Here is a 20,345-nt window from a genome sequence, read left to right as displayed (position 1 = left end):
TTCAAGAGTGTGGCATTGCTAGCTGAACACTGCTAGTCTGGATGAAGCACCCTACTCCCCCAGCCCAGTGTTTGCCACTCACAGCACTTTCCTCCTTTGGACTTGGCCTACCCTTATTAGGATAGCTCTGCAGCTGAAAAGATGGCTGGAGGAAAGCTGGCAGGCGCTGAGGGGCATCCGGTCCAGAATAAATCATCCTTAAAGATGGGAGTGAAACTGTTTGATATTGCCCAAATAGGGGTGGAATAGAACTAGGTAATGAAAGTGCAGGTGCCTGAGACCTTTGGGAGAGAGAAACCATGTTTATATCATCATCGTCGTCATCACCACCACCATCATCTCCTACCTTTTTCTCCAAGGAGCTCAATATATGATGTACCTACTTCTTCCCATCCTTATTTAATCCCCACAACCATGTGACGTTAGGTTAAGTGGCAGCTAGAATACTCAAGAGCCAAGATGGGCAAACTGGAATGCTGGGGTTTAAAGGCAAGCGTAGCTATAGTGGGCATGATCCAAGCCTAGTGGAATGGAGAGAGTACCAGAGGGACCCAGTTATCGCTGGATAGGAATGCTAAAGGAAGGACAGGGAAGGATGTGCTGAAGGTGCTGTGCCTCTGAACTTCGAAGGAAGACACACGAGTCCAACAAACCAGAAATCCCAGAAAGTGGCAAGCTCCCTTGCAGAATCGCTGTGGGTAGAGATTCCAGGACCCCTGACCCAATCACACCCCTGAACAAAATGCCCAGGTACGCTGGAGATGGGAAAATGAAATCAAGGAGCCTAGCACCACCTTAAAAGAAGTAAAGCCAAAGTTTCACGGGCTGCAGGCCCCTTCCTCAGAAGCACAGCGCGATGTCTTGAGTGGCCGGGGAATGTGCACGTGGTTGGGGGCGGACGGGTATTGCCTGGAGGGAGCAGATGCCGAAAGTGCAGATGGATGGACAGCGGCCCCTCGCGAGAAGGAACGCCCTCGGTAATGCGAGCATCTTGGGCCTAAAGGTATAGGCGAAAAGGTGGCGCTCACCTGCTCCGGAATGGAGGCTCCCCCGACTTCATGAAGGTCACGGAAGCTTCGTGGCGCAACTGTTCCAAGCCGGGGGAGGTAGCGGAGGAGATGGGGCCCGCACGTGCTCTTTCAGCCCCCTGGAGACGCGCTCGCTATTCTTAAAGTGGCGCAGAAATCTCCACCTAGAGAAACTCTCCTACGCCCCGACTGCCTTTGGAGCGATGGGCTTGGGATGCTTTGCCGCTCAGGTCTGGGCGGCGGGTGAGGGAAACCCCCTCGCCTGTTAAAGAGCCAGTGTACCCACATCTTTGCTAAGGACGAGGCCTAGCCACCCGCAGCCAGAGGGGGCTGAGAAGGCGCAACAACTTTGGAGGGGCCGCTGGTAGCAGAAAAGAAAGGCTTTCCCTCGACTGAGAGCGGAGGGGGGTTTGTTGCCGAGATCCCCGTCCCTCCTTAAAAAGAGGCCGAATTGGCTCCCGGCTTTAATCCCGGGGATGGGTGGCGCTTTCTAAGTAGGCGGGTTGCTTAAAACACGCCGCGGCTCACCCAGCGGTTCTTCGATGGCGGAGGATGCTTTGTGTGGGTGGCTGCAGTACTATGGCTTCTTACCTCAGGTGCTGATTCACTGATGCTCTTAATTTGTTCCGCGAGCAGTCAGTGTGTTTCCATATTCGCCTGACTGGAGTCTCTATGCCCTAGTAACATGTAAGTGCTACTAATAAGACGTTCTCCTGCACACACCCCACCCCGCGCCTTTTCTGTATTATATATAGATTTGCTGAGGATTTTTTCTTAGAAAATGAAAATGTAAAGTGGTTCCTAGGCCTCCTCTTCAAGGCATATCAGGCCTCATTTCTGGAAGCTGTTCTAAAAGTCCAGGGGTTGGGTGGAAGTGACATAGCAAAGACTCTCTCTGTACATGCTCAGGGAAGCTTTTTCTTTGTTAGTGTTTAGCATCCACTAAAGGTGTTGGGCCCCTGCGGGGCTGGGGCCTACACATACTTGGGTGTTGCCTGTTCTTCACTCCCTTAACTGGTTTTTGAAGCCCAGAGTGCCTTTGCTTCCCTCTCGACCCTTGTATCTTTAGCAGGATGAATCGCCTGTACCCGCAGCTGATGCGCCACATGGACCAGCTCTTGAGCCTCATAGAGTTCAACAGCAGCATCGAACTAGGTGGGTTGGCCAAGGTTCTCCTTCCTTTGCCTTTGACAAATCTGAACATATTGCTAATGGTGCTTGATGTGCATTAAGCAATGCACACAATGCCTTGGGGGCTGCAGCCTGACCTCCCCCCCCCCCCCGCTTCCATGAATCTTCAATGATTTTTGAGATGATGTTCTAATTGTAAAATACAAATTTTATCTGAAGTTCAGAAAACTTGCAAACTGCATTCTCACCCATTGCCCAGTTAAGAAGTAAGTGTAAACAGAACAACCTTTTGTTGTTCTGCCCAGTCAATGCAGAGAGACTGGGCTTGGCTGACAAGTATGTAGCTGGTCATTATTTGGATGTTAATGGCATTACAGTACTAAGCTAGCTGATATATTTAGATTGCTTGTAATTATGTTGTTACTGAACTGAATAAATCACCCCCCTGCTGCTCATTCTTGGGCTCACATTGCCATGACAACAGTTCCCACTTCCTTTGATTTGTAGCCTGGCTTTGTTTTGTGTTTGTTAGCATTTCTCAGTGTTGTTGGTTTTGTGTTACAAAAATAGTTTGTGTCCCCATCCTGGCACTAAGCCATGCATGGAAACAGGTTCCAGGGTTGTCTTTCTTTATATCCTGCTAGAGGGGGTGGACAATCTCAGGCCCAGAGGTAAAATGCGGTCCTCCAGGTCCCTCTGTCTTGCCCTCAGGACTATTCCTGGGCTGAACTAACTATCACCACACTCAAGTGCTTTTGCCTGCCTGGCATATGCCCTTGTACTCTGACCATGTCTCTTATTAGCCTCTGACTTCTCCCGTACAAAGGCTGGTGACCACACCTGTTCCTCCATCCTCTTATGCCTCTGATCTTGCCCACTACTAACATACGGCCCTCAGAAGGGTACCTATGAGGGAATGTGGCCCTTTTGCTGAAAAATTCTCCCCTCTGCTGCCCTACTAGGGTCCTTTGCTATCCAGTGTCCATGTAGAAAGCTACTGTAGTGCTTGAAATTAAGGTCAGCGTTAGGGGTCGGCGTCATCAGGTGAACAAGGGTCCTGGTGCCAGCCTCTAAAGCCCTCTTCTTCTCCTTGCTCCTTGTTTACCTGTCTGATCCAGATCTGATCTACCCATGAGGTGGGATGAAGCTTATACCTCAGCAGGTGGAAGCACCTGAGGCAGCATCCCCGTGAGTGCCCCACCCACCCTACCTGCCACTTCCATCACGAGCAAGAAGCAGTGCCAGCCTTGGCACCGCAGGTGGCACAGTGGTGGCAGCAGGGCAGGGTGGCACCTCCAGTTTTGCCTCAAGTGTCAAAATGGGACATGCAGGCCCTGATCCCATTAAATGAAGCAACCAATGACAGGGAAGAGGAGCAATATTTCTGCTTGGCTTGCCCTGCCCACTTCTTCTGGGTGGCTCTTTAGTTTGGGCTTAAAGGGCAAGTAAATGGGCAGAGGTGGCAGCAGCAAAAAGGAGATGGACCCATTGAGGACATATTATCCAGGCACTACCACCACCAGACATCTGAAGGTGATGCTGATTCTGAGCAGGACAAAACCAGGGTGGCAAGATTCTGGATGACTATATGGGTTTTCTCAGTTAGTGTCATCACATAATTGGGCTCAGGTCATAAGAGTTCTTTGGGATTCTCCAATCCAATTCATTGTCTAGTCCAAGGGGGGGGGGTTAATTTCAACCCTTTTTTGTATTTGCTTGTGTCATTTGCTTAAATGGCTCCACTGCTTTCTTAAAAACTCCACTTCCCATTAGCTCCAGTTAGCATTGGCAATGGTCAGGAATGATGGGAGTTGTAGTTCAATAGCATCTGGAGGGCCATGGTTTCACAATCACTGCCTTAGGATAGCCCTTTTGTGGTCATTGTAACATGCCATGAAATGGAGCAGGAAGTCAAAGGTACTAGGGTGGGTCGCATGAGTAAAACCAGTGTTGGCAGTTCTGAAGGAGCTGAGATTTCAGGACTATAACTGCATCACCTCTAAGCATCAGCATTGGCAGAGGTTTTTCTTTGATGACAACATGGTTGTTGTTGTTTTGTAAACCACTAAGAGATTTTCACAATCAAGCAGCATATAAAGTGTGTTAAATAAAATGGCACCCCCATAATTTGTAGCCACTGCCTTCAGCTGTTCTTGAGCTCTTCTAGAATGACTCATTTGCTATGAATGTATTGCCAAAGATGTTGTTTTTATTCCAAACTATTCCAATTATTGACAACGTAAGATGGAAGAAAGCATTGTCTAAATTTATCTGGCAAGGGAAAAAACCCAGAATTAAATATAAAATATTAACAGATTCAAAAGAAAGAGGGGGATTTTCCCTGCCAGACTTGAAGATATATTTTGAAGCTGCGGCTTTCTGCTGGATCAAGGAATGGATTCAACTAGATAATGCTGATGTGTTGGATTTGAAAGGATTCGACAATGTATTTGGTTGGCACGCATATATATGGTATGACAAGATAACGGCCCACAAAGGTTTTAAAAATCATTTAATCAGGAAATCTCTTTATAATGTGTGGATAAGATATAAAGATCTCTTAGAAAGGAAAACACCCAGGTGGCTTTCACCAATAGAAGCAAAGGCCCAGAAAAAGTTAAATATGGAGAGTAAATGGCTGAATTATGCTGATTTATTGTTGGAAGATAATGAAGAATTTAAATTAAGACTATTTGACCAAATTAAAGATAAATTGGATGGTTGGCTACAACATTATCAGATTAATGAACTGTATAAGCTTGATAATAAAAATGGTTTTGCAACAGAAAAATCCAAATTGGAAACGGAGTTGTTAGATACCAATGTTAAAAATCTCTCTAAAATGTATAATTTATTGTTGGAATGGCATACAAAGGATGAACAAGTTAAATCTGTGATGATTGACTGGGCAAGAGATGTTAGACACAATATAATGTTGGAAAATTGGGAAAGGCTTTGGAAGAAAGGGGTTAGGTTTACTGCATGTACTGTTCTAAAATAAAATATTATGAAAATTATATATTAACCCCAGTGAAATTAGCAAAGATCTATCATACAAATGATAACCAATGTTGGAAATGCAAGGAAAAAGAAGAAACTTTTTACCATATGTGGTGGACGTGTCTTAAGGTGAAAGACTTCTGGGGAAAAAATTATAATGAATTGAAAAAAATGTTGAAAAATACATTTATTAAGAAACCAGAAGCCTTTCTACTTGGAATAATAGGATTGGAACTGCCCAAAAAAGATGTTAGACTGTTTTTGTATGCCACCACAGTGGCAAGACTTTATTGGCCAAAAATTGGAAATCACAAGGAATACCAACAATAGATGAATGGCAGATGAAGATGTTGGACTTTTTGGAGCTGGCCTACCTGGCTGGAAGAATCCAGGACCAGAAAGAAGAGGAGACACAAGAAGATTGGAAGAAATTTAAAGACTATCTAGCTAAATATTATAATATAAGATAATTAGAAGTCACTTGGAAGTAACAAATAGGCTTAGGACTAGAATAAGAATGTGTTGTAAAACATTAAGGATTAGAATACTAATAAAAGAGAAGAGGATAGTAAATGGAAGGAGTTAATTTTAATAGAAATATGACTTTGGAGAACTGTTACAAGGTGATACAATGAAATTCAGTTAGGGGGGATTCAAGGAGGTCAGCTAACAATGTAAGGTAAATTGGATCTTGGAAGAAATAATTGTTTTTTATGTTTTTCTTTTGTATTGTAATGTGCTTTCTTTTGTTCTGTGTTTTGTAATGTTATTTCTTTTTATAAATTTGGAAAAGTAATAAAAAAATAAAATAAAAATAGAATGACTCATTGACTTAGAAAGAGTCCACTCCACACAGTTAGTTCTCTTTTCATTGCTGTTGCCACATGGAGAACCTTTGTGGATGTCACAATGCTTGTTTCTGCCCTCTCTAGACTGCCTCCAGATTGCCAAATGTCTTGAGGGGATGCGCCAGAGATGCTGCCGCCTGGATTGCGACTTGCAGGGAGCAAGGGAGAAGCTGCGCCAGTCGGAGTACGAATGTTCAGTCCTGGAAGTGAAGTTGAAACACGCCCGCAACCAAGTGGAGGTGGAGATGAAGAAAAGGCACCGGGCAGAAGCTGAGCTGGAAAAGCAGGTTCTTGGAGGGGCATGGTGGAGAAAAGTAGATGGGGGCGAGTTTTTCTCCCCTTCTCAAGTTAGAATCCGAGGCCATTAAATGAAGCTGATTCAGGACAGACCATAAGGAAGCTGCCTTGTACTGAGTTCAGGGTTTTGGTCCATCTAGCTTGGTATTTGTCTACACTGACTGGAAGCATCAACTTTCCAGGGGCCAGGAGGCAATGACAGCCCTACCTGGAGATGCCAAGGATTTGTGCATACAAAGCAGATGCTGTACCACTGAGTTATAGCACTTCCCTACATAGTTCTTCACAAGTTCCTAATTAAGGTGAAGCGACAGCCACCAGTTTATATGGGTTTTAAAGATAAATTCATGATGTATAAGGCTATCAGTTGCTGCCTGTCATGGTTGCTCTGTACTTCTTCCAGGATCTGAGGTAGCAGGCTTCTGAATACCGGTTGGTAGGGGAACAATAGCAAGAGAGGGCTATCCCATCCAGAGGCCTAGGCTTTCCAGAGGCACCCTCTGAGAAACAGGATACAGGACCTTTGGTCTGATCAACAAGACTATTTAAGCACCTGTATCCCACTCTTCATTGCCAAAAAGCACTTCCAGGGTGGGTAACAGTGAAAAGTAAAATTCATATGCAGAAAAGCAACAGCAGAAAACAATAGCAAATAAGATTCCAACCAAATAATGATGCCCATCTTATTATTTTCTTAGGGCGATAAAGCCTAGTAGGTGAATGGTTTGTGTTGTGTCAGAGTGATGCATGCTGGGAAGAATAATATCTAAACCTGGAGTGGGGAGGTGCTGCCACAGAGCTTGGGAACTAAAGAGATGTGGCTGGAGCAAGAAGGAAGTTTTAAGCACAACCCGAATAGAAGCTAGTGTGTGGCACGATAGATGGACAAGAGACTGCTGCACCGTAACAACTACAGCTGTGCTGTTTCAGGTTTCATAAAAGCTGCCATGAGTTGATGTGACGCAGTAGCTTAGACACTGAGCTATGCAGCAAGCAGGTGGAAATTTACTGTTCTCTTGAAATTAAGACTGCAGAATTTTGGACTTTGGGAGCACAGAACTTGGATGTATTTAGTGCATAGTCAGTTGCAGTCCTGGACATGCATCCCAGGCAAAAACAGTTCACTTGCATTAGGTTGGCTTGGCAGAACTGGGTGCTCCCCACCCTAAGGAGGGATGTACCAGTCTGAACATGGTTACAGCTGCAAAGCGGCTGCACTTGAAGACTGCTACATTCTTCATTCCAACAGGATCTCCATTGTTCTACTCACCCCTCACCCCTTTTCATCCCTCTCAGGAGCGCAAGCTGCAGCTTATCTATGACTACCTGATGGCTGATTCACAAATCAGTCCTTTCAATGAGGACCAGCGCTCAGCCCTGGCGGCTTTAGAAAGGCCACGTTTCAGCCACAGCACCCTGCTGCCTGGCAAGTGGTGAGTGGCAAGGGAGTACTTAAGACAGCTGATATTGCAGCTTCTCTCAGGCAAGCAAATCAATCCCTGAGTCCTGACTGGATATTTTTGTTTTTAAAAATGGACATATGTAAATCTCTGGTTTCACACATGCCACAAATCATACAATAAATGAAATTCAATCAAACAGTTGTATATACACCCTACAGCCCAAATACACAGCAGATCAGTTTTATCTCTCAGCTTAGTTGCCTAATTCCTGCTGTTTAGCTTTACTGGTTCCAATAATGGGTAGAGTCAAATTATTATTATTTGCAGAAAGTTTCTGGTGATTCAGATGTGCAGGTAGTTGTTACCATAAGCAAAATCATTCCATCTTCTCTTTCTTTCTTTCTTTCTTTCTTTCTTTCTTTCTTTCTTTCTCTCTCTCTCTCTCTCTCTCTCACACACACACACACACACACACGATTTGGGGGCAAAAGGCTTTCAAATTAAATACCAATGTACTGGTGTGAATATCCACATTGAGAACAGGGGTGCCAACTTGAATAAAATATTGGGGGGCCCAAGTAGGCCCTACCCTGCATGATTCATCACATGACACAGTGCATACACACCATTTGCATGGCAATGCCCATGAGCTATTTTATTGGGGGTGCAAAGACCCTTTGGCCCCTAGGAGTTGGCTCCTATGATTGAGAAGTACAGTGGTACCTCGGGTTAAGTACTTAATTTGTTCCGGAGGTCCGTACTTAACCTGAAACTGTTCTTAACCTGAAGCACCACTTTAGCTAATGGGGCCTCCTGCCGCTGCACCGCCGGAGCACGATTTCTGTCCTCATCCTGAAGCAAAGTTCTTAACCTGAGGTACTGTTTCTGGGTTAGCGGAGTGTGTAACCTGAAGCGTATGTAACCTGAAGCGTATGTAACCCGAGGTACCACTGTAGTATAAAAAAAACCAAGTGCCAATTCTACAGGTCTGAAGGGGCCCCTTGACATGCATACCGAAAATAACAATCATGATAGGCGACTAGTTCATATGCAAACCCACAATGCCAGAACAACACAGCAAGTGTAATTACAACTTGTCATGGCTTTGGGCTAGAATGATAAACTTACAATAAACTTGATTAAATAGCAATGAACAATAAACTTGATTAAATAGCAGTAATGTTTCTTTCACCACCACTGTCTCACTTTCATCATGGGGTCCTTGCAAAGAAAGGGACTGAATGAAAAGAAAATGTAGCTTTCCCACAATGGTATCCCCACATTTAAATTTTTTTTAAAAATGATGGGTGTTTGGAGAAGATACTGGATTAGAAGAACTGAGCTATATAGCAAGAGTGGGAGAGACAGGCGTGATATGAGGCTGTTATTTGTGATACAGCCCCTGTGTTACTCTTCTCTGTAGGCCGTCTGCAGTGGAAGGACTTGGGGCCTCAATCATATCTGACATCAGCTTTGATCACTCGGATGACGAAGTGGTAAGTAAGCATCCCTTCCTCCCAGGCTTGCCAGGTCAGAACTGAAAGCTCCAGGGCACAGTCAGACTCTTGTGGTTACTGTGGACTGAGATCTCTGCGCTCTACAGGAGCAGAAGCCAAGACTTCACACTTGAAATTGATGGTGCCACACATACTACTGCAACAGGCCCTGCATGTTGGTGTATGTTTTCAGAGATACACATCAATATGAACAGAGGCAATATATGTGGAAGGGAGTTGGTTTGAAACAAAGTATCATATTTTCCCGTGTGTTAGACGAGGGTTTTTTTTACTTTAAAAATTGTATTAAAAATCTTGGCTCGTCTTATACATGAGTAGTGCCGAGGGGGGGACGTGTGATATGCTGCTGCCACGAGTTGGAGTTTCTCAGTGACGATAGGGCGGCTGATTGGTGGTTGTGGCGAGTTTTTTTGGCGATTGGCTGCCGCAGTGGCAATTGGGTAGATTGTCAATGTATGTGCAATTCTGGGCAGTTCCCCGAAAAAAAGAGCTTAACGACCCTTGGCAATCTCCCCCCAATTTTCTTAATTTTGAGTCCCCCAAAATAGGGGGCGTCTTATACACTGGAGCATGTTATACACGAAAAAATATGGTACTCTTTCAGGGGGAATTATGCTTGGTCACTGAAGGGAGAAGATGCATGTGACATATTAAGAGCAACAGTTTGAAAGCACCCTTGTGGCACTTGTATGCCCAAAACAGTAAAAGTTTCTATTCTACGGGGAGAGAACCAGTTATGCAACATTTTAATAGAATTTGGTTTGAACTAGGGAAAGCTAGCTGTGGGGAGCACCTATTGCAAAGTGCATGTATTGCAGCACCATCATACCTTCCCCCTTCTCCCCAGATTTCCAGAGTAGTCTTGCAGCTATTCTAGCAACAACAAGGGAAAGCAAAATAGCTTTGCCGTTTTTAAAAAGACTAAACTATGTGAGGAGGAGCAGGACTAAACCAGCCTTTGACCTAACTGGTGCGTATTTGTGTAAAGCAAGTTGTCAACACCCTTCATAGGTTCAAACATTTATTTGCTGTTTTGGGGTGAGAAATGGGCACCTTGTTCTAATGAGAGCACAGATTTTTTGGAGACCAGATACCGTGACAGATGTAATTTAATTGCATTGTTTATTTGCGTATTTCTTATTGCATTTATATCTCGCTCTTCCTCCCCAGGTCAACAGATACACAACTTTAAAATTAAGCAAAAACATTCTAAAACGGTTAAAAACATATGAACACAGCTTCAGTTCAAAACGTTCTAAAAGCAATTACAGTTCAAAGCATTCTTCCATCCAATGGTCATGGGGTTGCCAGGAACTATTCCTCATCCCCCAAATGCCTGGATAAACAGGGATGTTTACAAATTCCTCCGGAAAGTTAATTATGATGGAGGCAAGCACACCTCCTAATGCAGATTGCAGGCAACTCTGTACTTATTTTATTTATTTAATAAAATTTGTATACTACTTGATGGTAAAAAACAACAACACTCAAAATACTTTACATAAATAATAAAGTAAAAACAATTACAACTTTTTAAAAAAATAAAATTAAACCAGCAACAAACTAAAAGCACACTAGCATTCTATTTGACTGTAGCCAGAATGCCAGGGTTTAGGGTAGCTTCTTGCAGAAAACAAGAATATGGAACCTTAGTAAGATACATGTGTGTTGTTGATGAATGCAAGCAGACAGATTCTTATAGCCATTGAAACATGTGTGCATACTGTGAATGCTGAAGAGGCTTCTGGGATGTAGATACAATCTGATACAGGTGGCTATCTGCAGAAGCTTTTAAAATGATGCATATGTATGTATGTATGTATGTATGTATGTATGTATACACACAGTTCAAAACTTGAGATGGGAAGAAGTGGTAAGATGTGCTCAAGCTCAGGGTGGGCCTTCATTTTAAGTAGCCCATGAGCTACAAATGTGTCTACATCCTTTCTCAGGCTTTCCTTTTCTGTTTTCTTCTAGGATTTGGAAGTGATAAAATCCCTCAAAGGCAGAGACAAAGGGGTAAGTGAAGGTGGGGCTGGGAAGCATCCTGTCCTTCAGCTGCCACATATTCCAGAACTGAAGCACCCGTCCTATACTAGTTCTGTGTGCCTGCCTCAAACATCTGTTTCATCAGAGACCACAACTGGACAGGAGGAGATAAATCTTCCTTACCCATATGCGATTCTAATTACACATTCAAATATTTGAAAACGTCTTCGTCTGTATCCCACCATTTACTTTGCTCTGTCTTGTTGATAGTCTGAAAAATGGCAAGCAATTTGTGCTGAGCTTCCCTCACCCGGAATTACGTGGATCTGTCTTCCTGTTGCTCTCACACCTGTTTCTCTCCTCCAGTGCTCCTCCCTCGTGCCCCTGATTCAGCCAGTGGCAACAACCAAATCTGCACAAACATCTGTGGCACCTCCGCCTCCGAGTGTAAGTACCTGGCGATGCCCTTGTGCGTATCTCTGTACAAGGGAAGACCCAGCCTGCAACCTTTGACACCATTGCAAAATCAGCTCTGATAATAAATGGCTCTGATAAAAAGATACTGCAATGTGGTAGATTGCACGGCAGGGTATGTGTTATACATGGCGTGATCAAACGGCAATGAAGCTTCAAGTAAAACGGGGTTTCCCTTATGTTCTGCAAGCTCTTAGGGTTAAGATTCCTTTGAACGTGTGGATGTGTGTGTGAGAGAGAATAATCCTGCATCCTTCATTTAAAGGGGTTTGATCAAGACTGCCATTCATCATTCTCTGCCCCTCCCTTCCAATCTTGCCAGGCCAATAAGATGTCTGTGGCGACTCTGAGATCCGGAGCCACTGCCCACGTTTTGCCTCCTATTGCTGTGGTGCCCCGTCGCCGATCCCAGCAGAGCCGTTGCCTGTCCACACGCTCAGGTGCCTCTTCCCTCCTTTTTTGGGTGTGGCCTGGCCTGTTCTGGAGGTGGGCAGACATGGTTAGGTAATGAGTGTTGACAGAAGGTTTAGCAGCAGAACTAGAGAATATGCTGCAATAAGCTTTTCCGTTTCCAAAATGGAAAATAGGATGTTCCCAGAATGCTGTAAAGGGAGTTGGGGACAGTGAAGGGACAAAAGATCCTGTTCTGCCTGGGCTCCTCTTCGCCATCCCATTTTCCTTAGTTGTAAGTGGGGATGGGGAATCTACTCAATACATGCTCAGGGTACTTATGCCTTTCCTTTGAAGAAAGGGTGTGCAGTCCAAACAGATTTGGATGCGGTGCTGGTTTAGAGGAGGAGGAGGAGGAGGGGTAGAACTACAAAACCACGAGCCATGTTATGTGCAAGAGACTGGCAGGCAGTCTCTGAGTGTGTCCAAATGGTTTAATCGTGATCTCAGATGTGTAGGTTTGGATTCATAGGAGCTAGAATAGCAAGAATGGCTTTATGAGGAGCAGGGAGATATTTGGCTTGTCTCCCCCTCCTTTAAAGATGGGGTCTGGTTTGCAAACTTTTGAGTCCATTCTCCCACCTGTCTGTCCTCTGGACAGTTGACCGCCACCATGCTCCCAAGCCCAGGACCACTGGAGGGGATTGAGCAAGTTGTCTGCCCCACCTTAGCCCAGGTTCCTGGCCAACTCCGTCCACACAGAGCAGTCACACTGAGTTCTTGATTGTGGGCTTCTGCACCCCCAGGGCGTCACACTCCAAATGGGAGCCTGCAGATGGAAGTAGGTAGATCAGTGCTAAGATCCAACAATGACTTCTGGGAGGTGCCAGCTTGAACGCTGGACGAAAGCGTCCATGCCTTTAAATGTGTCTCTGATGTGTGGTCTTCTCTCCACAGACGCCACTTCCTTCTGGGGCAGCAGTGAGGGGTCAGGCAGAAGTAATAGCCAGGCTGAGAGTGACACCATTGGCACGAAGATTAGGACTGACTTGAGGGGTGTTCAGGACCCCTTTTCTCCTTCTCGCACACAGGGAACACCACCCCTCCAAGAGCACCACTTTACTTCCAAGACGGTGAGAAAAGAACAGGGCTGCCTCTCAGCAACGCCCTCAGCTGGAGTGCTTATCTGCCGGGATTCTTTCAAGTGCTCTTAATGATAGGTTGACTGGGTTCTCCTAAGCCAACTGTCTGCATTTGTTTCCAATTTTGTGCAAGTCTCATAACTTCCTGTTAAAATCTTGTAACACTGCATACTACAAAAGTTCTGCTTCTGTCTTGCCCAAGAGTGCTCGCCCTGGTGGCAATCATGCAGTAACATTTTGAAAGCATCTCAGGATAGCTGATAAAGTGGAACAATCTGTGGGTGCTCCAGTACAAACCCACCACTAAGGAACTAAGGATCATGCCAGTAACATGGTGTGGAATGTACCTACAAAAAAAGCTCCATGAAGACAAGATTGGGGTGGGGGCAGGCAGGGGCAGCACCAGAGCCTGTGCCAATTGGACTCTCCCCTCCCCACCTACCCCTGGGCCAACTATACCTTTTGTATCATTTATTTGATGTTTTAAAACTGTCAACCGCTTTGGCAGAAAGGCAGTGTATAAATGCAATAAATAAATCCAAGAGCTCCATTGGACAAATTCAAGCTAGAGGGATATTGTACAAAGGGGCAAGCTATGGGAAGCCTGTGGTCTTTTTCCTCTTGATCTCTGCTGTGCTCATCTAATGCTCTTCTCTCTTCCCTGGCTACAAGATGATCAGCCTGGAGTCGTGTGCGGTTTGCAAATCCCGCCTGCGCTTTGGGAAGATGGCCCTGAAATGTCGGCCCTGCCAGCTTGTAGTGCATCCTGAGTGCAAAGAACGCAGCCCGTCCGTGTGCAGGCCGACTGCCTCCCCCAGAGCGAGAGAGGTGAGGACGCTTCCCTGGGATGGGAGCTCGTGGGGCTTTTATTTCAGTGCTGCCGGCTTTGCCAGGGGCAAGAGCAATTCGGGTGGCTGGGGTGACATGTGCGGCAGGTATGGCTGAGCTGTTTCCCCCCAATCCACATTGATGGCTACTAGCCGTGATCAATGGCTACTAGCCACAATGCCTGTGTTCTTCCTCCACTGTCAGACAGTATACCCCCCGACTACCAGTTGCCTCTTCTAAGGTTCCCTGTGTCTTCTCAGGGCATTCTGGCAGATTTTGCACCCTCCACCCCACCTCTGGTGCCCCCGCTAGTCATCCAGTGTGTGAATCAAGTGGAAAGGCGTGGCCTGAAGGAGGTAAGTGCATTTATGGGGGGGCCCAGCAGTGGGGCTCTGAAAGGCTGGTTGAGCTGCTGATGGTTTACTCTTAACTGCCATCAACCTGGATTTCCACATCTAATTCTGTCACTGCACAACTTCTGTGATATTTTTCTTTTTGCCCTACTTCCCCTATGCTAGCTGTTGGGATAGAGGTGTTGCATTTAGTTCACTTGCTTCTCCTGACTTCTGATCTTCTTTTCCTTTTTCATCTTGGCTGGTTGTTTGGTTTTCTAATGCATTTTTAATATTTGTCTATTTCTGTTCACTGGCTACTTTTTCTCCCCCAAATTCCTCTCAGCCTCTTTAGGCTCTTCATAATCTTACTTCTGATCTCTGCTGCTGCTGCTGTTCTCCTTATCTGTCCCCTCGTTCTTTGCATTCTGCATGCTCTGAGCTTTCTCATTGGATATCCTATGTTGGTGTTGCCTGCTCTGACCCTCTCCCTAGGCCCGGAACTCTTTGCTTCGGCTACCCTCCTTACTGGTGGTGGGAGATGGGTTTGCATACCCAGTGCCTGTTTTTATCCAGCCACAGGAGTTAATTATATACTTACAGGCCCAATCCAAGGCCCTGTCTTTCACATTTCAAGTCCTAAAGTATCCATGAGGGTGCAGCATCACACAAAATGGCCGTGACATCTTTAAAAAGCAGAAAGAGGCAAGGCCACAAAATGGTGCCGGCAGATGCTTCTGACTAGTGGTAATGATTCCAGGCCTGAAGTGCCGGCTGGGACTGTACCTTAGTGGCCGTTACAAGCTTTTGTGTGTGCATCTGTTCCTCTTGTCTTTTGCTCCTCGTGATCTGCAGGCTGGGCTATACAGAGTGCCAGGTTCAGAGCACCTCATTCGAGAATGGAAGCGCAAGCTGCTTTGTGCCCGAGGAGCACTTCCCTCACTGGACCAGGTGGCTGATGTCAATGTGATCTGTGGGGTTCTCAAGGACTTTCTGAGGAGCCTGAAGGAACCTCTAGTGACCTTTGCCCTGCACCCTGCCTTCCTGCGTGCTTCAGGTGAGTTTGGACAAGGCAGTAGGTGGAAAGTGCCTTTTCTGGAGTGGTAGTAATGAAAACCCCCCCCCACCTCATAGCACTATTTTCTTCCCACCCAGAAATTCCAGATGAAGCTGCTCGCCAGACTGCACTCTGCCATGTTGTGATGAAGTTGCCTCTGGCCAATAGGGACACTCTGGCTTTTCTGGTGCTGCATCTCCATAGGTAAGCTGGTGAGGGCAGATTTTAGGCTTGAAGGGGGATACCTGGGACTCTAAAATGTGCAAAACTTTCCCTCAACTTGGTGGAGATTTCTGCCTTGGCAAAAGGTGACACTGCATGTTCAAGCCATGTATTTTCCTTTGAAACAACATAATACTGTTTCTGCATGTTAGGAGTGTTGTGAATTTGCTTCCCCATTTGTAAAGGCCTTTGCATTTCATTCCATAAAGGTCTTCCTTTTCTTAATTTTCTTACTCTGTACAAGGGCAAGCAGATAAGTATCTGACAATTGTTCCATCATCAATCCTTGTTGAAAGTGCTGACTGCACCACTTGCTACTATGGGTATTTTCCTGTCTTGCACAATAGGTTTGAACAGCGCTCTTTTCTGTTCATTGATTGGATCCACAGTAACTGTTCAGAAACCTGTTTTGGGACACTTATTTGCTACATCAGATAATGCACTTCTCACTTAAAAGAAATAAACATAATAATGGATATCTGTTGCATCAAGGGGTGTCAGGAATACATTTTCTGCTAATGAGGGGTTTTGTCTAATCCTGTCCCCTGCAATTTGTCTTGTCTTGTGGGCTTGGTTGCTTCACCCATTGTGTGGCCTGCATGAACCATGGTTTCTGACCTGTTGTGATGCCCACCATCCATGTTATGGATATAGCTGGGCTTTGTACCTTTGGGTTAGAAGGATTCTACTTTGGCCTTTGGCCTTTGACTCCATGGATCCATCTCTCTGTCCTTAGGGTCATGCAGAGCCCTGAGTGTCGAATGGACCTGCACAACCTAGCACGTATCTTTGGACCGACTCTAGTTGGGCACAGTAATCCTAGCCCTTCCCCACGCATCATCATGGAAGACACACCACGTCAATGCCTGGTAACAGATGCAACCTGTATTTGTTACTTGTGTGCAGTATTTATTTTTTTTCTGACCCTCTGTGGGACTGCAGGAAAGACTGCACAATGCTCAGACTGTACATCAAGCAAAATCCTGATGCAGTGTGGAACTGAGGATTGATTATTTTTGTTGCACCAGGGTAGCTCTTGTGAACTCAGTGGAATGTGGGGAGGTACCCTGAGCTTGGAGGAGGAATGTTTCTGCTAATTGTGACAAAGGCAGGAACAAAGTCCTGACTGTGGGAAATCCTGCTTACTTCTGAGACTTTGCCAAGCATTTTAAACAGATTTTTAATATTATATTTTTGTCTTATGGGCTAGAAACTTGCTTTTTTATATTAAAAGGTGGGGGGGGGGGAGCTGAGATTCCCAGAAACGCTAATTTTAGCCCACTGCAAAATTCGGCAAGTGAGCCCTTGCTATGTGCCATGGCTTTCTTATTCCATAAAATTTCATAAGAGCATAAAAGCTGCAGTGAGAAATTCAAAAGTCAAGGTAACAAATGGAGCATAACTGACTGCTGCTTAATCAATGCTCTTGCATCTCAATTAGTAGAGTTCAGAGAATTATTCTGAATGCTTTGTTTCAAATATTGGCTTGTGAGAGTGTCAGCTTTCACTGTTCCTCCAAGCTTGCATTTTTGCAAGCTCTCATCTCTACCACATTGTCAGTAAATTTATGATGACAACTGAAGCCATGTGAAAACAATGGGCAGATAGACACCTCTGTGGAACATAAGCAAGAACCAGCTAATGAAGGCCGGGTGGGGCAGATAGGGAAGAATTTCCACGATTAGGCGGCAGACAAAGCTAACATGATTCCATTCCCCCGCAGGTGGTTGCCAATCTCTTAGCACTGCCTCTTTCGTTCTGGAGACATTTTGTGGGAGAAGAGCAGGAAAACCTAGTGCCTTTGGTGCAAAAGCCCAGCGTCATGAATGAGCAAGGTGAACTGAAGTGTGGGTGGCTTGGGGAGGAAGAAATATAAGAGCCCCATCCTTACTCAGTTTTGGTGATCCTCCGAAGGACAGGTTGGTGGTGGTGGTGGTGGTGGGGAGCTGGACCTAATACTTCCCTCTAACCTTCCACCCACAGACCAGATCTTCTTTCCTCTGACTCCCCCTGAAGTCCAGATGAGCCCAGGAGGTGGCTGTCTCCCTAATAAGCTTTGGGACTGCATTGGGACCACCTTCCCACCCTTGTAAGTGAGCTGGCACAGCTGCCTGGGGTGCATTTTGTGGGGTTGCAGGGGAGGGGGACCTGTGAGCTGAATGCAGCCATCAAGGCCTCCTTGTCGGGTCTCCCAGGACTTTCCCCTCACAGATCCTGCTCCACTCCCTGCTTTTGCCTAACTGGAATGTGCTGTTAAACTATGATGGTGCTCTTGCTTGCCTGGATGGAGAAGTAGCGAGTGTCTGTTTGGGTGTGTGAGAGAGAACCTTTGGTTTTCGTATGGCTGGAACATAGTCCAAAGATAGTCAATGATAAGTCACACCGGCTGCTCTGACCACTTTTGCTTCTGGCCCTGCTCACCACTAGTTTGCCACACCAGGAAGGTTGCCTGTGAGGGAAGGCTTTCTTCTGGCTGAAGATTCCCCAACCCTGCTGCTATTGAGTGCTGCTACCATCCTTGGATAAGGACTGGGTTTGTTTGGGAAGGGTTATCAAACTCTTGTTGCCACAGCTGTCCATGTGCCCATGCCCCTGAGGTGTGGAGGCTCCTACATGTTGTGGAGGTTCTCTGACCTTCCTTTCACCTGGCCAGAGGGGCTGCTGCCAAGGGGGCTGCCATAGATGTCCACTCTGGGGTCTCCCTCTCCTGTTTTGTCTTCTGCCAGGAATGCCTCCCGCACCAAGAAGACGGGCAAATTCTTCCCACTTCCAGTATCATGAAGCAACTCTGATGCACCAGCGTTGCGTTGGCTTCCTCCCAGCAACCCTCTTCCTTGCCACCTCCAGATTCCAGGCCTGTGTCCTCACATTTCATAGGGAGATGCTATGTGCCTTATCTCTTATGGTGGCTGACAATCGTTTCTCCAACCTCCATGATCAGGAACAGAGGAGATCTTGCCCCTCCCCTTTCATACTGTTGGGTCTTGCTTTGTGGACTTCTGGTTTGCTGAAAACTCCAGGCATGTTCTTGAGCCATCTGTTTCCTCTGTTATGATGGACTCCGGGGCAGTGAAAACTGGGTTCAGCTTACCTTGTGTGCATACCTTTTGTGCCTTTCCCCCCATGTCCATTACTGGTTATACATGAATGGCAGAGTTGTTGTCATGTGGTGGATGGAGAAAGTCATTTCCTGGAGCAGTTCATTAGTGGTATCATTCTGATCAAAAACCAAACATGGCACAGTGGGAGGTTTCTCGAGCACTAGAATCCTCATCACCTCAATCACTGATTTTTGCTCTTGATGCTGTCCCTGGTCCTCGTTAGAGCACTTACATGTTTACAGGGGGCAGCTTCCTCAAAAACTGGAATGGCTAAACAGGAAGTGGTGGTATTTACTAGCACATGAGGTTGGTATTACTATTCCCACCCCCTTCAGAGTTTCTGTAACTCCTGTGCCTACTCCATTTGGGGTTTGTGGGGGTGTCAGCTGTGCTGGCGCACCACCCAATCAATCCCTTCTGCCCAGAATCATCCTAGAAGTAGTACCTCTGACCCAGCTTGGCCACATGTCAGCCCTGAGTGAGGCCATTTACTGTTAACGGGTGTGCCTTAATCACCGATGGAACTTACTTGATGCTGAACTTAAGGAAGCAAGACTTCTTAGCTCTGTACTTTTGCATTACCCTGTATCAATCAGTTATGAAAACGTCGTAAGAGTCTCCTGATGCTAAAATGTCCACATATCCTTCTGGAGTAAATAGTATCAAAGAAGGATGGGAGATGAAAGACTGTCCAGAGCAATGACTTGGTTTTGTTTCAGTTTTGTCTCTCACACAGTCTATCGCTTCCCTTCTCTCTCTTGAGACTCACTCCTGCCCAATCCCTTCTCTTTCTCTGCTCGTTTCAGCAGTGCTCTAAACTTATGTATTTTGCTGAGGGAATTTTGGGTTCTTGCCACCTGAAAGATTCCATGGCTCTTAACAAATTATTTCCCCTTTGTGAACTCCTAACTGAATCCCAGTATGCTGAGTGGAAGGAGCTGTACCATGAACTTCTTTTCCAATGTGTGAGTCAACCTTACTCCAATGGCTGGGAACTGTGGTTCTAAATGCTCAGTCCCTCCAGTGCTGAGTGCCTTAAAGGCATGGTCAACAGCAGGGAATTTGGTGTGGATGAGGATGTTCTCAAAAGGTGTTTTGAATTTCCGGGTCCCCATTAAAATTCCATTGTTGATTTTTCTTTCATAAATATATTTGAAAAGACTTGAACAAGAAGATCCTAATAGCCTAATAATAAAGACACTCTGTTATCAATCTATCATAATAAAAACTATAATATCAGCATGTGACAGTCTTGCTATTTATCATTCAAAGAAGTCCACCCTCTTCCTTTCTCCTACCTTTAAATGTGCCCTTGCTAGTTTCTTTTTTTCTTCCTGGAGCAGCGAGCAGCAAATCTGGTGCCCTTCAGATGTTTTGGACCACAATTACAATCACCGGCCATGCTGGGTGGAGGTGATGACAGTTTTAATCCAAAACATCTGCAGAGCCCCCTCTTGGCTGCCCCCTATCGTGGAGATGCATTGCTCCTCCTGTGAAACGTAATAGCATCACCAACTGGCAACTGAACATGTGGCCTCCAGTGGATAAAATAGCTCTACCTGTCTCAGAGTGGGATATTAGATGGG

At 45.7% G+C, this 20,345-nt stretch overlaps 1 protein-coding gene across 6 annotated transcripts; it reads left to right on the top strand.

Annotated features, from left to right (window-relative positions):
- The first annotated feature begins 629 nt into the window (after window positions 1-629).
- On the top strand, window positions 630-20,289 carry LOC308480914 (rac GTPase-activating protein 1-like). 6 transcript variants are annotated; one of them, XM_081012900.1, is made up of 17 exons: window positions 630-977; window positions 2,098-2,183; window positions 6,092-6,294; window positions 7,601-7,737; window positions 9,131-9,203; window positions 11,202-11,243; window positions 11,580-11,660; window positions 12,010-12,127; window positions 13,035-13,210; window positions 13,892-14,047; window positions 14,308-14,403; window positions 15,235-15,436; window positions 15,535-15,640; window positions 16,395-16,527; window positions 17,382-17,493; window positions 17,642-17,747; window positions 18,385-20,289. In XM_081012900.1, the coding sequence occupies exons 1-17, from the start codon at window positions 877-879 to the stop codon at window positions 18,437-18,439; spliced, it is 1,983 nt and encodes a 660-aa protein (XP_080869026.1). In that variant the 5' UTR covers window positions 630-876; the 3' UTR covers window positions 18,440-20,289. The 6 variants fall into 6 exon arrangements, with proteins under 6 accessions (XP_080869026.1, XP_080869031.1, XP_080869030.1 ...); XM_081012905.1 differs by having other exon boundaries at window positions 897-1,003; window positions 2,101-2,183; window positions 9,128-9,203; XM_081012904.1 differs by having other exon boundaries at window positions 897-1,003; window positions 9,128-9,203.
- Window positions 20,290-20,345: the final 56 nt, after the last annotated feature.

Source organism: Podarcis pityusensis (assembly GCF_964106645.2).
Source record: "Podarcis pityusensis genome assembly, chromosome: 1".
In the NCBI taxonomy this organism is placed as follows: Eukaryota; Metazoa; Chordata; class Lepidosauria; order Squamata; family Lacertidae; genus Podarcis; species Podarcis pityusensis.
This window is presented reverse-complemented; position numbering and strand designations above follow the sequence as displayed.